This window comes from Ranitomeya imitator, chromosome 1 (genome assembly GCF_032444005.1).
Source record: "Ranitomeya imitator isolate aRanImi1 chromosome 1, aRanImi1.pri, whole genome shotgun sequence".
NCBI lineage: Eukaryota > Metazoa > Chordata > Amphibia > Anura > Dendrobatidae > Ranitomeya > Ranitomeya imitator.
The window spans coordinates 888,861,681-888,879,146 of NC_091282.1; the positions used below are offsets into that span (position 1 = coordinate 888,861,681).

A 17,466-nucleotide genomic window follows, 5' to 3' on the forward strand; every position below is an offset into this window, starting at 1 on the left:
GGGCTACACAACGCAGAAGAAAATATTGTGTCAAGTTAAACATGAAAAACTTGGTGAAAGGTCCTCTAAGCAGAACACCGGGAATGAACACCCAAATCGTGATGCTATATTGCAGTTGTCAGTGACTACAGCACTCAAAAAGGTCATCAGCGATAGGCAGTAGTGCTGAATGCTGTTAAAAGTGAGACGCACACTATCGCTGGTATTGCCCAGTGAGAACGGGTGGTCATGTGACCAAGCATGCTTCTCAATTCGCTTGTATCGTGAAACGTGAGAGCGCACAGTGATTGCATTAAGCAGGGCCCTGGGACTTGTCGCCACGGGGGGTTTCGCCCCCCCCCCCTCCAATTACGATAGCTGTGATTGGCTGTCAGAATTGAACAGCCAATGACAGCAATTTCAGGGAATGAAACTGCCTGAAATACTGAGGTCCGGCTATGATAAGTGCTGTAACAGCACCGATCACAGCCTGGAGCTTAGCAACGGCAGAGTCACCAGAGCAAATCGGACAATGACGTCCGATCACACCAGTGAGCAGAGACACAGTTTGACCCCGCAGTAACCACCCTGCACTTTCTCATTCCAGCTTGGAGACGTTGCAGGGTGGTGGCTGTCATTCTATCGCACATCTGCTGGGCCTTGTGGTGTCAAAGACTTTAAGCCTTTGCCATCACTGCTGCTGCAACTGAGGGGAAAAAAAATAGAATTTGAATTACTGGTAATTCAGTTTCTAGGAACCTTCCACGACGGCATACGGAGGTTGCCTCTTTGCCCTGATGGGGAACAGGAAACAGAGGTTAAAAGGCCCTCCCACTTGCCAGTGACTTAACTGAAAACCATAGCACTAGTTTATCTTGGATAAAAATCTGGGATTCAAACAATCTAGGGAGGGAATAAGCGCTGTCGTAGAAGGTTCCTAGAAACCGAGTTACCGGTAAGTCTAATTCTATCTTCTCTAGTCACCTTCCACGAAGGCATACGGAGGAATACCAACTAATTTGGCTCTAGGGTGGGACAACGGCCTGGAATACTTTCCGGCCAAAGACTATCTTTATTGGACAATACGTCCATTCAATAATGCTTGGAGAAAGTATGTAGTGAAGACCATGTCGCCGCCATGCAGATCTGGTCTGCGGATGCACCTGCTCTTTCTGCCCAGGAGACTGATGTGGATCGGGTTGAGTCGGCCTTGATCCCCGCTGGGGGTGATTTTTAGCGAGATATTTTTCTGCTATGGCTCTTATAATCCAATTAGAGAGTGCTCTTTGTCCATCTCTCAGGTCAAAATAAAGAGAAAAAGGTGGCAAACAGATTCTGATCAATTCTGCAAGAGCTGGTTTGCTCTAAGTAATGTAGCACAATACATCTGACATCGAGAGAATCGCATTTTCCCCTCTTTCTCGAGTTTGCTGGATTTTGGCAAAAGGATGATTTTCTGGGAACGGTGAAATTCAGAGACTACCTTTGGAAGAAAAGAAGGGTCGAGACGAAGGACTATGGAGTCGTCTCTAAATCGACAGATAGGGCTCCCTCATTGATAGGGCTTGTAGTTCTCCTACTCTAATTGCCATGGTTATAGCCACCAAGAAAACAGTTTTGTAAATAAGGTTTTGAGGATAACAAAAAGACAAAGGCTGAAATGGTGGACCTGTGAGCCCTTGTAGCACTAAGTTAAGATCCCATGAGGGAACCACCAACTGTCTTCTAGGGTTTATTCTGAGGGCTGATTTCATGAACCTCTTGATCCAGCGATGACCTGCTAGATCCTGGGTCAAAAATAGAACTGAGGGCGGAGACCTGGACCTTTGGGTGCTACGCCTGAGGTCTATATCTAAACCCCTTTGTAGAAAATTTAAGATTTGTGACATTTGGGATAAGGGGGTCCAGTAGATTAGGGAGGCAGAAGGATGAAAACTTCTTCCACACCTTATTGTAGATAGCATTGGTTACTGTCTTTCTGGACCTTTGTAGAGTAGTTATTACTGGGTCCGATAACCCCTTGGCTCTCAGCACCTGGGCCCAAGTAACCATGCCGCTAGGTTCCACTTCTGAGGATCCAAGTGATTAATTGGCCCCTGTAAAAAAGAGGTCGTTTTCTACTGGAAACTGGGCCAGGCCATCTACTTGTAGATCGACAATCAGGTTGGACCAACTTCTTATTGGTCATAACGGGGCTACTAGGATAGTTGGGGTTCGTTCTTATCGGATCTTCCATAAAACCTTCGCCCAAATCGTAATTGGTGTGAACACATAGGCCAGGTGAAAATCCCACTTCTGGACTAGAGCATCACTCCCCTGGAATTGTACCTTGGGTTTAGGGAAAAACAGAATTTTTGGTTGCTTACCGTAAAATCTGTTTCTTGAAGCCTCCATTGGGGGACACAGGAACCATGGGTGTATGCTGCTGCCACTAGGAGGCTGACACTATGCAAATAAAAAAGTTAGCTGCTCCTCTGCAGTGTACACCCCACCGACTGGCATTATACTCTTCAGTTAGTGAGAAAGCAGTAGGAGATAAGAACAAGGTTGAAAAACCATAACCATAAACATGAGAACTGTAAACGTGAGAACAGTCATAGAACAGATAACAGAAACATTGGGAGGGAGCTGTGTCCCCCAATGGAGGCTTCAAGAAACAGATTTTACGGTAAGCAACCAAAAATCCTGTTTTCTTTATCGCTTCTCATTGGGGGACACAGGAACCATGGGACGTCCCAAAGCAGTCCCACGGGCGGGAAAAACAGACTTCCATCAGGTCAGAGGACTCACCACTGCCGCCTGCAAGATCCATCTGCCTAGGCTGGCGTCCGCCGAAGCGTAGGTATGGACCTTGAAAAATTTGGCGAACGTGTGGATGGAAGACCAAGTTGCCGCTTTGCAAAGCTGGTGCCGACTGCCCGGGTAGAGTGAGCCTTGATCCCAGGAGGGGGCACTCTGTTCTAGACCCGGTAAGCCTCCAAAATAGCCATTCTGATCCAGCGAGCAATAGTCGCCTTAGAAGCCGGTTGGCCTCTGCGCGTGCCATCAGGGATGACGAAAAAGGAATCCGTCTTCCGGAAAGTGGACGTTCTATCCAGGTAGATCCTCACTGCCCTGACGAGGTCCAGCTTGTTAACGATCGCTCCAGAGGAGGAGTCGGAGCTGGACAAAAGGAAGGAAGAACGATGTCCTCGTTGAGGTGGAAACCACCTTAGGAAGGAAGGAAGGAAGGAAGGAAGGAAGGAAGGAAGGAAGGAAGGAAGGAAGGAAGGAAGGAAGGAAGGTGGAGGCCTGAAGACCACCTTGTCCTGGTGAATGACCAAAAACGGAGGACGGCTGCCAACTCTGAAACGCGTCGAATGGACGTGATGGCCACCAGAAAAGACACCTTCCAAGATAGAACCGATAGAGGAGTCTCCCTAAGGGGCTCAAAGGGGGAAACCCTCAGAACGTCCAGTACCAGGTTTAAATCCCATGCGTCCACAGGGGCCCTGTACGGCGGGACAGCGTGGGCTACTCCTTGAAAGGAAGGTCTTGACCTGTGGCCGAGAAGCTAAGGTCTTCTGAAAGAGGATGGAAAGCGCAGAGACCTGGCCCTTCAGGGAACTAAGAGCCAGGCCCGAATCCAGTCCTGCCTGAAGGAAGGCCAAAAGAGAAGACAGAGAAAAGGACATGGGTGGAACACGGTTGGACTCGCACCAACGGAAGTAAGCCTTCCAGGTGCGGTAGTAGATCCTGGAAGACGAAGGCTTCCGAGCCTGAATCATGGTGCGAATTACCCGGTCCGAAAAGCCGGACGCTCTTAAAACTGCGGTCTCAACAGCCACGCCGTTAAACTGAGCGACCGAGAATTGGGGTGGAAGATCGGACCCTGAGACAGCAGATCGGGCCTGTCTGGAAGGCGCCAGGGAGCGTCCGCGAGAAGGTTGACGAGCTCCGTGAACCAAGCTCTCCTGGGCCAATCCGGGGCGATCAGGATGACCGGCACCCATTCCGCTTTGATCTTCAACAGCTTTGGAAGTAGAGGAAGGGGAGGGAACAGGTAGGGCAGCCCGAACTGTGACCAAGGAATGGCCAGAGCGTCGACGCCCACTGCGAGAGGATCGCGGGACCTGAAGACTAACTGCGGAACCTTCCTGTTGATTCGAGACGCCGTGAGATCCACGTCCGGAGTCCCCCATCGAAGACAAATCTGATGGAAGACCTCCGGATGCAGGGACCATTCCCCTGCCGCGAGGCCCTCGCGGCTGAGGAAGTCGGCGGCCCAGTTGTCCACGCCGGGGATATGCACCGCGGATATCACCGGAACCGTTGCCTCTGCCCAAAGGAGGATCTTGGATACCTCGGCAAGGGCCAAGGAGCTCCGGGTCCCCCCCTGATGGTTGACATATGCCACAGCCGTGGCATTGTCCGTCTGGATCCGGACTGGCAGGTCCCTGGGGATCCTTTCCCCGTGGCAGAGGGACAGAAAGATGGCCCGAATTTCGAGGACATTGAGTGGCGAAAAACCGCACACCAGCCGATCAGGCTGGCGTCCGTTGTCACCACCTGCCAGTGAACTGGAAGGAAGGACCTGCCCTGGGAGATGAGAGGTGACGTCAGCCACCAGTTGAGAGACCGCTTGACCCGAGAAGAGAGTCTGATCGGCCGATCCAGGGAGAAGACAGACCTGTCCCACTGAGACAGAATGGCTTGCTGAAGGGGTCGCGAATGAAATTGGGCGAAGGAATCGCTTCCAATGTAGATACCATCCTCCCCAGAACCTTCCTGGCCGATCGGAGGGAGGGAGACCGAGGACCCTGGAGCAAGCATATGTCCCGACAAAGAGAGGGTATCTTGTCTTTGGGAAGGAAGACTCTGGTCTGACGAGTGTCGAAAAGCATGCCCAGAAAGATGATGCGCTGAGAAGGAATAAGGCAGGACTTCTTCCGGTTGACCAGCCACCCGAAACGGGCTAAGGTGTCGAGAACAATGGACAGGCTTTCGTGAGCCTGAGAAAAGGACGGAGCCTTGATGAGGATGTCGTCGAGATATGGAAACAGGACCAGGCCTCTGACTCTCAAGATGGCCATCAGCGCCGCCATGATCTTCGTAAACACCCTTGGAGCGGTTGCGAGACCGAACGGCATGGCGACGAACTGAAAATGTTCTCGTTGCACTGCAAAGCGCAGAAAAACGGTGATGTCCGGGAAATATCGGAACATGGAGGTAGGCGTCCTGGATATCTATTGAGCACAGAAATTCCTGGGCCTCCATGGAAGCAATTACTGAACGAAGGGATTCCATCCTGAAGTGTCTCAGACGCACCCTCCTGTTCAGCAATTTGAGGTCCAGAATGGGGCGAACCTTGCCGTCTTTTTTCGGTACCACAAAAAGATTCGAGTAGAAACCCGTGAACTGTTCTTTTTCTGGAACGGGAACGATGACCCCGGATTTGAGCGGAGAGTCGATGGCTGCGAAGAAGCCTGGAACTAGAGCGGAATCTCTTGGGACGGGATTGGAAGAAATGATCCTGGGGTCGGGAAGCGAACCATCTTGTATCCGGAGGATACAACTTCCCTGACCCATGCGTACTCTACTGCGGAAATCCAGACGTCCCTGAAAAGGAGAAGACGACCGCCCAACCTTGGAGTTGGGCTGGAGTCTTGCCGAGAGTCATGCCGAGGTGGATCTTCCAGTCCTGGGCCTGGAGGATCTACCCTGGGAGTAGCGAGGACGCCAGGACGGAGTGGGCCTGAAGGACACCGCCTTCTCCTGACGTGCCTGTGGCCTCTGTTGCTGCTGGGAAAAGGAGTTTGACGCAGCGAAGCGACAAAAAGGCCGAAAGGAGCGAAACTGCCGTCTAGGAGGAGGGCGACGAGGCTTAGCCTGGGGGAGAAGAGAACTTGTACCCCCGGTGGTGTCCTTAATGATTTGGTCCAGCTGGGAACCAAAGAGACGAGAACCCTGGAAGGGCAGACTAGTGAGGCACTTTTTGGAAGATAAGTCCGCCTGCCAGGCCTTCAGCCAAACGGTCCGGCGGATGGCAACGGCATTGCTGGAAGCCTGAGCCGCACAAGACGCGACATCCAGGGAGGCAGAGACCAGATATTCACCAGCGTGGGAAATCTGGTTGGCAAGCTCCGCTAGTTGCGCAGGAGGCGCCCCGTCCAGGATACCTCGACGTAGATCCCTGGCCCATTTAGAGATGGATTTTGAGACCCAAGTGGAAGCAAAGGCTGGACATAGAGCCGCTGAAGCCGCTTCAAAGGTTGACTTCGCAAAGGATTCTATAACCCTATCGTTAGAATCCTTCAGAGATGCTCCGCCGGACAGTGGAAGCACCGTGTTGGTGGACAACCTGGAAACAGGGGGGTCCACTGAGGGAGAGGCCGTCCAATTGGCGGTAAGTTCTGGAGGAAAAGGATATAACACACCCAGGCGTTTTCCCCTCTGAAAACGCCTAGTGGGGTTCTCTCTCTCTCTGGACATGATTTCCTCGAATTCAGGATGAGGAGCAAAAAATTTAGAAGGTGGTTTGGCCCGTCTAAACGAAACCGCCTGATCTGCGGGTTCCGTAGAGGGATCCTTAATGCCACAGGTTTGGTTTATAGCTCCAATGAGATTCTGGACCATATCCCTCATGGTGGCGATTTGGTTACAATCCAGCTCCGAAATATCCTCCGAGGGCGCATCAGAGAATGCCTCGCCTGAGTCAGGGGAGGAGGATCGGGGGGACACCGACCGCAAGGGAGGGCCGTGTGGCGAGATGGAGCGCGAAGAGGACTCAGACCGACGTTCCTGTCTGGACCTTTTGTGGCTCATCAAGGGGGGCTTGGGCGGCAGTTCCTGCGACCCGCTGGCCACGGCAGGGGTCGGCAGGGGTAACCGATCCAGCGCGGACACCAGGGTTTGAGACACCCGTGTTAAATCCGCCACCGATTGTGATAGAGTGGAGGCCCAGCCTGGGATGGGGGTATCACTCTCGGGCGGAGCAGTCGGGGGATCCTGGGTGGTGGGCACAATCGGGTTGCTGCAGGACTGACACAGCGGAGAGGACTGACCTGAGGGAAGTTTACTGTTACAGGACGAACATGCAAAGTACGTGACTAAGGCAGAAGATGAAGAAGTAGGGGGGCGAGAGCGGCCCCCTTTAGAGGTAGACATTTTGAAAGGTCCCTGAAGAAAATGCCAGTGGGTTAGGGCACAGTGGGGCAGAGGGGGGGGGGGTGTCAGTCTGCAGTGCAGCTACTCACAGACCAGGTCCTGGAAGATGACCCACAGCGATGGAGAACTCCCTGTAGTCTGCGCAGATCGTGAGCTGTGCCACCGAAGAGCGCGGTGGCGAAGATGCGGGCGCGTTGCGATAGCTCCTGCAGCTGAGGAGCGGTGAGCATACAGAGACTGTCCCATGGAGGAAGGGGCGGAGCCAGGCACAGAGCACAGAATGTCGGGCGGGAGAAAAGCCCGCCCGAGAAAAAGGAAGTGGGCGGAGCGCGGCATCGGAAGTAGGCCCTGGGGGAAGCCGGGGCCTAAATTAGCAGCCGGTGACCGCTGAAATGGGTGCCGGCGCCGAGGAAAAGGTGCGGGCGTCCCGTCTGACAGGCGCGGCAGCCGCCGCATGAACAGAGGAGCGCCGGTGTCGGAAGTAGGCCCCGGGAAGAGCCGGGGCCTACATTAAAAGCCGGCCGCCGCAGGAGACGACCGTGGCCGCTGTAAAGGAGGGACCGTGGCAAACTTAAAAAGGTACCGCCGTGGAGATAAAAACAGAGCGGCTGCCTGTAGTGGGGCTGCGCCTCAGAGGAAAGGGTCTGCGGCACCGATTAGAGGTGCAGAGCCACCGTGGGAAGGCAGCGCGGCCGGACATAAGAGCCGCCGCGCAAAAGAAGGGCCCCGGTAATTGTCCCTAATTGCCAGTACAGAAAGGGTGCGGCCGCAGGGATAGCAGTGCGGCCGCAGAAACAGCAGTGCGGCTGCCTGTAAGGCGCCTTGCCGCAAAAAAATAGCAGGAAGAAGGGAATCCAGAGGCCCCCCCAAATACTCACCTAATATCCCACGCCGTCTACTAACCTTAAAAACATGGAAGATATTAGACGTCCTTGGAGCTGGTGGACGTCCTCGTCTCCTCCGACCGACAGGCTCTGGAAGGCGAGTGGGTGGGGGATGGAGCCAGGACCGGACTTCTGAGCACGCTTGTGTACTAGGATCTTGGTCCTGGATAGGGATCTATGAGGATACGGGGTGGCAGTACACGCCGTACTCCTAGTCTGCTTTGTGGGACTACAGGTGTGACTGTTCACCCTGTATCCCCTCCGAAAACCTGAAAAAGAAACGACGCACATTGAGGTAGATAAGGGTCTAATGAAAGACCCGTGTCCACCTCCTACTGACACCAAGCTAAACTGAAGAGTATAATGCCAGTCGGTGGTGTGTACACTGCAGAGGAGGAGCTAACTTTTTTATTTGCATAGTGTCAGCCTCCTAGTGGCAGCAGCATAAACCCATGGTTCCTGTGTCCCCCAATGAGAGGCGATAAAGAAAGAAGGCTTCGACCTGCGTTTTTGGCGAGATGCAAAATGATCGATTTCTGGTAGACCCCACCTGTCTACCAGTATTTTGAAGCTCAGACTGTTCAAAATCCATTCCCCCGGCTGTATGTCTTGGCGACTCAGATAGTCTGCCAGGGTGTTGGAAGAGCCTTTCAAATGGACTGCTGTCAGCGACAGTAGGCGTTTCTCTGCCCAGGAGAATATTCGAGCTGAGATGTTTATTAGATTATTGAACCTTGTACTGCCTTGATATCCGATATGACCAACAGCAGTAATGTCGTCCGAATATATTCGGATGTGTTGTACAGTGATCTGGGAACTTGCTGCCAGAAGGGCTTCCTCTACAGCTTTTCGCTGAAATTGGACAACTTTCCGCTCGTTGTCTGGTCCCCGAGTCCTTGGAACAGGATATTGTTTATCATGGCTCCCCAGCCCCTCTTGCTGGCATCTGATGTGATCTTAGTTAGCAGGACCCGAGTCCAGCTCACACCCTTGTGGAGATTTTTTAAATTTATCCACCATGCCACGGAGGCTCTTACTCGACCCGGCGTGTGTAGCCTTCTGTTTAGAGTGCTGGGATGGCCGTTCCAGTTCCCTAAAGAATGAGCTTGGAGGACTCTAGAGTGGGTCTGAGCCCAAGACTGACATGCCTTCTCGGAGCATAGGGGACCTCATGTCTCTGAACCTCTTGACCTTTGTTATTAGGGTTAGACGGTGGTCTTCTGGAAGGAAAGACATTTGTTTTGCAGAGTTCAGGAGTACCCCCAGGAATTTCCTGGTTTTGGAGGGCAGTAACTGTAACTGGGACCTTTTCAGGTTTGGGATTCACCCCAGAGATGTTAAAATATCAAGAGTTTTTGATACATGGGATTCTAGGACCGTCTTGGTGGAGCCTACGATCAGCAAGTTGTCCAGGTAAGGCACTATATACAGATGCCTCGACTCCGGATAAAGGACAGTACTTCTGCCATTATCTTGGAGAAGACTCTTGGCGCTGAGGAGATGCCAAACGGATGGACGTTGAACTGATCATATTCCACCTGTTGACCTCCCTATACCGCAAACCTGAGATACTTTGTGTCTCGGGTGAATTGGAATATGGAAGTAGGCGTCTTTAAGTCGATGGACGACATGAAGAAGTGAGGGCCGATCAAAGGAATGGCTGATCTTACAGATTCCATCTTGAATCTGCGGTATCTTAAATGTAGGTTCAGTCCCTTCAGATTTTTAATGATACGGGCTTCGCCTGAAGGAATGGCTACCAGAAACAATCGACAGTAATGGCCCAGACCCCATTCCCACTCTGGAACTTGAGAGATCACATTTGATCTTGCCAGGTCTCAGACCAACTAGCAGCACTGTTTGATCTCTTGGGGATGGAAGGGAGGTGACTTTCAGACCCATGGGGGGGAGGAAATTAACTATTAATAGGCCCTCCTTGATGACATTGAGGACCCAGTGACAATTGGTGATATTCTGCCACTTACGTACATGCCCCGGGTCAAAGTCACTGTTGAGGTTTTGAGGGACGAAAAAAACCTTTTCTTAGGGTTTTTTTTTTTATTCTGGGAGGGCTTTTTTCTTATCTGTGGCCTTTTCTAGGATCTCATCTAGGGAGGGTCCAAAGACAATCTCCTTTAAAGGGTATGGCACATAACCTGGCTTCAAAGGTGATGTCACCAGACCACATCTTGAGCCAGAGGGCTCTTCCTAGCCGAGTTAGATTGTACAAGTGATCTGGTGGCAACTCTGATGAATTCCATGGAAGCGTCCGCTAAAAACCCAGTAGCCCTTGGAAGGCTAGGCAGCGAGTCCAGCAGTTCATCCCTGGAGGTAGGCTTGGATATATGAGCTTCTAGTTCCTCTAACCAGCCTGAGAGGGCTCTAGCTACACAGGTGGAAGCAATATTAGCCTTTAAGGCCACCGCAGACGTCTCCCAGGATTTCTTAATGAGACTTTCTATTTTCCGTCCATTGGAGCCTTCAGTTGCGAAGAATCTTCAAATGGGAGTGCGGTTCTGTTCGCAACCCTTGCCACTGAACTGAGGTTCTGATTCCTCTTCCAGACCAATAGTGCTGTGTACTGCAGATACCAGCTCCTCAATCCACTCAGAGGAAAAAAGATATTTTCTAGTTTCAGGGGCCTTGGGTGCTATGCGCTCTTCTCGTCTACCAGAGGACGATGCATAGGAGAGGTCTGATTCAGGCTCAGAGTCCTCAACCTGTATTTTCCTTTTCTTCCCTGGAGAAGGTGGTGGTGGAGGGGTAAAAGCCGCCAGGGAAGACCACCTCCTGCTTGACTAGAAAGTGGATCTCTTCCAAAAGGGAGCGTTGCTCTGCTCTGACTATTTTGTCGATACATGACTGGCAGAGCTTTTTATACCCATAGTGAGGGTAGTTTTATATTACAGATGGCGCACTTTGTTCTAATAGAGGTTTTGAGGGTAGACTTGTCTCCCTGGAACAGAGGAAGAGAGGTATCAAGACAAGGACCCCCTAAATTATCTACCCAAGGACCCCATCCCTGCATACACTTACTGTGGCAGGGCAGCGCTGGGCTCTGCAGACGCAGGGGATGGATTGCCTTCCATACTGAAGGATAGCCTTATCTCTGTGGCGACTTCAGGCAGGTTTTATGGCGGTCGGTAGACAGCCCCTGCTCCCCAACGAAGATAGTTTTCCCTCCTCCAAGGTCCGTGTGCAGGATGAGCGGTGTTCACGAGCACCAGGCGCCGCCGGCGGAAGTCCAAGTGCGCTCCACTGGAACGCAGAGTCCCGGAAGTGACGAACACTGACACTTCCAGGACGCCGGGCTGCACGCATGGAGGGGGAGAGGACCGTAGACCTCCGGGAGGCCTCCGGTCGGGATCACTGGCCTGCTTTACCCTCTAGTGGGTGCAGGAAGGCCAGGAAGGGGACCAGAGCTCACCACAACGGGGAACGACGAGAGCAGCCAGAAGGAGGCGAGACGCGACCACATGCTGCCTGGCAACACAGGCACAGCCTGTCATAAGGTAAATGTAGCCACCACAGCACACGGAAACTCTCCCTGCCCCATGGGGAACAGGAAAGACACTGGAAAGTGGGAGGACCCTTTAACCTTTCTTTGTTTCCTGTTCCCCATCAGGGCAAAGAGGCAACCTCCGTATGCCGTCATGGAAGGTGACTAGAGAAAATAGATGTTCCTGTCTCCTGCTTTTTCTCTTTCTTAATCCACCCCAATCCCTCTAACCCCTTCCCCACCCCACCCCCTTATGCTGCCAATAGTTTTTTTTGCCAGTTTTCGTGCATCCAGCAGCCGCCAAGCGCTGATCAGTGACGAACATCACTGATCACACGTATTGCTCACTTTTTGCCAGGATTTTGTTACCTGTCGATTTCCCCCCCTTCTTTTGTACCACATCCATGTGTGAGTCCTACAGCCGTTGAGAGCTGATCAGTGACGCACATCACTGATCAGCATCCAGTTTTTTTTTTTGCTTGTGAAAAAAAAAAAAAAAAAATCAAAAAAAAAATTAGATTAGTTGATAGTACTAGAGTAGGAACAGCAAACATATACCATAGTAATCTGTGTCTGCTACAGTATTTTTTACTGAGTATAGTCATTGGTAGTGAGGGAGAGGAGGTCACCTTCCTTTATTTTTCCTCCTCATCAAGTGATACCGAACCGCCATGGAGAGGCCCCAGAACAGAAAATGAACCTGTGGTGAAACAGTTTGGCACCGGGACACACATTGAAATGGGTAAAAATAACACCCCCCCCCCCCCCCCCTTTGATTGACAGCTCTGGCTTCATAGTGCAAACAGGAAATAGTAAGGAAAGTGGTTTACTGTGATTAATAGTCACTTTATATTTACACAAAAATCCTCCATAGCAGTATCTACTAAGAATTTAATAGCAAGTGGAAATGGGTTATAATTTAATAACTTACCTTTCTATTTTTGCTACTTGGAGTACCCTGTGAACATGCTCCAGCCGGCCTCTTAATCGGCGTTTTAAAAGGTGTAGTTTCGTCTTTCTTTTGTGTCTGAAAAATACTTGAAATTAATGGCTGCACTGTAAGACTGAGGAGTACAGATGTATGGTAAAAAAGGTAAGGCAGAACACAGCTGATTATGTAGAGAACTCACCCGATCTTGCTTCTCACGTTCCTTCTGCTGCTTCAGCATCTCCCACTGATTTGCAACGTAATCCATAAATTTACTGCCTTTAATCAAGAATTGAGAACCTTGCTCAGCCTCCCACAAGTCAATCCGGGACTTCAGCTCTTCCTCTAGCTAAAAGAATAAAATAAGACTTTTCGTTTATGGACTCTTAGGTAGAGCTACGCTATGAGTGAGAATTTTATTTATATAGCGCCAACATATTCCGCAGCGCTTTACAAATTATAGAGGGGACTTGAACAGACAATAGACATTACAGCATAACAGAAATCACAGTTCAAAATAGATACCAAGAGGAATGAGGGCCCTGCTCGCAAGCTTACAAACTATGAGGAAAAGGGGAGACACGAGAGGTGGATGGTAACAATTGCTTTAGTTATTCAGACCAGCCATAGTGTAAGGCTCAGGTGTTCATGTAAAGCTGCATGAACCAGTTAACTGCCTAAGTATGTAGCAGTACAGACACAGAGGGCTAATAACTGCATAAAGTGTATGAGAACATGATGCGAGGAACCCAATTGTTTTTTTTTTTTTTTAATGGGCCACACAGGGAAAGTTAGGTTAATGCGTTTAGGCGGTAGGCCAATCTGAACAAATGAGTTTTTAGGGCACGCTTAAAACTGTGGGGATTGGGGATTAAATGTATTAACCTAGGTAGTGCATTCCAAAGAATCGGCGCAGCACGTGTAAAGTCTTGGAGACGGGAGTGGGAGGTTCTGATTATTGAGGATGCTAACCTGAGGTCATTAGCAGAGCGGAGGGCACGGGCAGGGTGGTAGACAGACCAGGGAGGAGATGTAGGGTGGTGCTGAGCCATGGAGTGCTTTGTGGATGAGGGTAGTAGTTTTGTACTGGATACTTGAGTGGATGGGTAACCAGTGTAATGACTGGCACAGGGTAGAGGCATCGGTGTAACGGTTGGTGAGGAATATGATCCTGGCTGCAGTATTCAGGACAGATTGGAGCGGGGAAAGTTTTGTAAGAGGGAGGCCAATTAGTAGAGAGTTACAATAGTCCGGACGAGAATGAATAAGTGAAACAGTAAGAGTTTTTGCAGAGTCGAAAGTAAGAAAAGGGCGAATTCTAGAAATGTTTTTGAGATGCAGATAAGAGCGAGCGAGCCAGTGATTGGATGTGGGGGGTGAATGAAAGCTCGGAACCAAGGCAGCGGGCATGTTGCTTTGGAGTAATGATGGACCCGCACACGGAGATGGCAATGTCAGGCAAAGGTAGGTTAATAGAGGGAGAAAACACGAGGAGTTCAGTTTTTGACAGGTTCAGTTTCAGATAGAGGGAGGACATTATGTTAGAGACAGTGTTAAGACAATCACTGGTGTTTACTAAAAAGGTCGGCGTGATAACAGGAGAAGAAGTGTATAATTGGGTGTCATCAGCATAGAGATGGTACTGGAAACCAAATCTACTGATTGTCCAATAGGGGCAGTATACAAAGAGAAAAGGAGGGGGCCTAGGACAGATCCTTGAGGAACCCCAACAGTAAGGAGAAGGTGAGAGAAGGAGGAACCAGCAAAAGATACAGTGAAGGATCGGTCAGAGATAGGAGGAGAACCAGGAGAGAATGGTATCCTTGAGGCCGATGGAGTGGAGCATAGTGAGGAGGCGCTGATGATCCACAGTGTCGAATGCTGTGGAGAGATCCAAGACAATTTGCATGGAGTAGTGACCATTAGATTTAGCTGTTAGTAGGTCATTAGAGACTTTAGTGAGGGCAGTTTCAGTAGAGTGTAAAGAGCGGAAACCAGATTGAAGAGGGTCGAGAAGTGAGTTATCTGAGAGATAGTGGGTAAGACGGGAGTGGACCAGGCGTTCGAGGAGTTTAGAGATGAAGGGAAGAATAGAGACAGGTCTATAATTAGCGGCACAGTTTTGATCGAGGGATGGTTTTTTTAAGTAATGGATGTATGATGGCATGCTTAAATCAGGAGGGAAAAATGCCGGAAGTGAGAGAAAGGTTGAATATTTTTGTTAGGTGAAAGGTGACAGCCGGGGAAAGGGACTGGAGGAGATGTGACGGAATGGGGTCACTGGTGCAAGTGGTTGGGCGAGAAGATGCAAGGAGCCGGATTACTACTTCTTCTGTAACTGGTTCAAAATCAGAGTGAACTAGATGCAGTAGGGGAGGGAGGACAGTGCATGCTATGAAGAGATTGGGAGATGATTTCCTTTCAAATGTGGTCAATTTTTTCTTTGAAGTAATCGGCCAGAACATCAGCGCGGAAATCCATGGTTGGGGCCTGCACTCTTGGGTTGAGTAGAGACTGGAAAGTGTCAAAGAGACGTTTAGGGTTATTGGAGAGTGAAATGATGAGGGTGTTGAAATAGGTTTGTTTGGAGAGGTGAAGGGCAGAGTTGTATGTTTTTAGCATGAACTTATAATGGATGAAATCTTCGGGTAGATTAGATTTTCTCTCCACAGACGTTCGGCGCACCTGGAGCACCGCTGCAGGAAACGTGTTTGCAGTGTGTGCCACGGTTGTTGCCGTCTGTGCCGAGTTGTTTTATGTATAGGAGGTGCAGCTTCATCCAGAGCACTTTGCAGGGTTTCATTGTAATGCTTCAGAGCAGAATCAGGACATGAGATGGAGGAGATTGGGGCCAATGAGGACTGCAAGTTCTTCATAAGTCTCTGGGTGTTAATGGCCTGTATGTTTCTATAAGTGTGGAAAGTGGGGGTGACCTGAGCGGGATGGCAGTTCTTGATAGAGAATGAAAGAATGTTGTGGTCAGAGAGCGGGAGAGAGGAGTTTGTGAAATCATCCACTGAGCAAAGCCGGGAGAAGACTAAGTTGAGGGAGTTTCCATCTTCATGCGTTGGAGAGTTAGTATGCTGCGAGGCCGAAAGAGGAGGTTAGAGATAAAAGGTGAGAAGCAGATGGGGAGAGGGGAGAAGCAATGGGGATGTTGAAATCACCCATGATGAGGGTGGGGGTGTCACAGGAGAGAGTGTGGAAGCCAGGAACTGATGAGAGGGGCCGGGAGAACGATACACCACCGCCACTTGCATGGAGAAGGGGATGTAGAGTCTGACAGCATGGACCTCAAAAGGAAGGGAAGACAAGTGAGGGCACTTGGGGGATAACTTGGAAGGTACATTTGGGTGAAAGGAGCAGACCAACGCCTCCACCTGCTCTGTTGTCCGATCTTGGGGTATGAGAAAAGTGTAGTCCACCATATGAAAGAGCAGCAGCAGCAGCAGCAGCAGCGGTGGTGTCTGCTTGCTGGATCCAGGTTTCAGTAAGAGCCAGGAGATTAAGAGAATTAGAAAGGAAGAAGTCATGGATGAAGGACAGTTTTTTTTTTTTTACACACAGAGCAAGAATTCCAAAGGGCACAATTGAAAAAGACAGAAGGCATGCAGGGAATATTAATAAGGTTAGAGGGGTTTCTGAGTGTAGCAGTTGGGAGGTTTGACTGGCTATAACATGGGGGGCCGGGGTTGGAAGAGATGTCTCCAGCGACTAGGAGGAGGATAGAAAGAGTAAGCAGATGGTTAAGTGATTTGTGAGAGTGTCTCTTGTGTTGGATGGTGGGACTGAATGGATCTGCGCTGTTAAGCAACGTGAACAGAGCATGAGTGCTATACATAGGAGAGGGAAGGACAAGGGGCCGATATGGATGGAGTGAAAAGAGTTAATGCAAGGGCGGTGAATGTGAGTGAATGCGGCAGCCAGGATATAGAATATACAAATACATATGGTGAGCTTTTGTTCTGTGCCAAATGAACAGGGAATAGATTTAGATTGTCTTACCCGTCTCCTGCCCTGTCTGTCATGGTATAACTGCGAGTACTTAGAAAAAAGTACTTTGAATAAAAGTACACAAATAATAGTGCATGAATGCACCCCTGTACAAATGCTTCCCCAAAGTATGTCTACATTTATAGAAGGCTAGCTCTTAGATCTCACTTTTTTTTTTTGTTTCCCTCTTGTTAGCAATCAATCTAACTCAGTTGAGACAGCAGGACACAATAAATGTAGTGAACAGAAACAAAAGTCCAGGTCTACATGGATCATAAACCGCTTTGAAACAGTTATGTGATCTCTTTGTATGAGGACAAGCAGAAGTGAGTTAAATATCTATAAACAAAAACAATTGCATACTAAGATGGCTAACAAATATAGATATATGCAGGATTCAATGCATATAGAATGACTCAGATACCATTCAGGCTGCTTGCTGGCAGGGACTGGAGCAATAGACATGCAGGGTATTGCAGTTCAGAGAATGAATGATATGTGCCATTTACCTTACTTAACAACTTCTGAAGCTTTGCCCGTTCTTTCTCCTCCTTAAGCAGTGTTCCTCCACGGTTTGAGAATCTGTTGGGATCTAATGCCTTTTTCTGAAAGGAAAAGATGGAAATGACGGATGGGTTACTTATTTCCACCTTCACAGCTCCACACAGAAAATTTTTTTGTATCATTTGTGCTGCCAGTTCTAGATCAGGAGGAGCTCTGAGGATTCATATGTAGTTCTTACGGGAAAAAAAGACTTCGGGTAGGATTCATGAAGGTGGATTTACCAGAATTCTAGAGAGAAACACCTTCAAATGTTTAAAAAATGATGTGACTTTTGGATTTTGTACACAAATCTTGTCCAGCTCCACCAAAGTGGTCAGAGATGGTGCGGGACGAGGTGGGGCAAAGTCAGTCCAAAATATTCATCAGAAGTTGTTCTGTAACCCAAAACATGATGTCCTCAGGAGGCGGTGCTGTAATCATTTACCACAGCTTCAGTAATATGGGTTGGTGATGCTGTCACTCACCAAGCTTCT

The 17,466-nt window shown here is 49.7% G+C and overlaps 1 protein-coding gene across 3 annotated transcripts in view; it reads right to left on the minus strand.

Annotated features, from left to right (window-relative positions):
• LOC138652940 (protein regulator of cytokinesis 1-like) overlaps positions 1-17,466 on the minus strand; it is a 124,752-nt gene that overhangs the window by 11,118 nt on the left and 96,168 nt on the right. For all 3 annotated transcript variants that reach the window (XM_069743166.1, XM_069743163.1, XM_069743164.1), the window contains exons 9-11: positions 16,939-17,034; positions 12,639-12,785; positions 12,440-12,535 (exon numbers count right to left, since the gene is read on the minus strand). In XM_069743166.1, the coding sequence (XP_069599267.1) occupies positions 12,440-12,535; positions 12,639-12,785; positions 16,939-17,034 (339 nt within the window). The remainder of the gene's footprint in view (positions 1-12,439; positions 12,536-12,638; positions 12,786-16,938; positions 17,035-17,466) is intronic.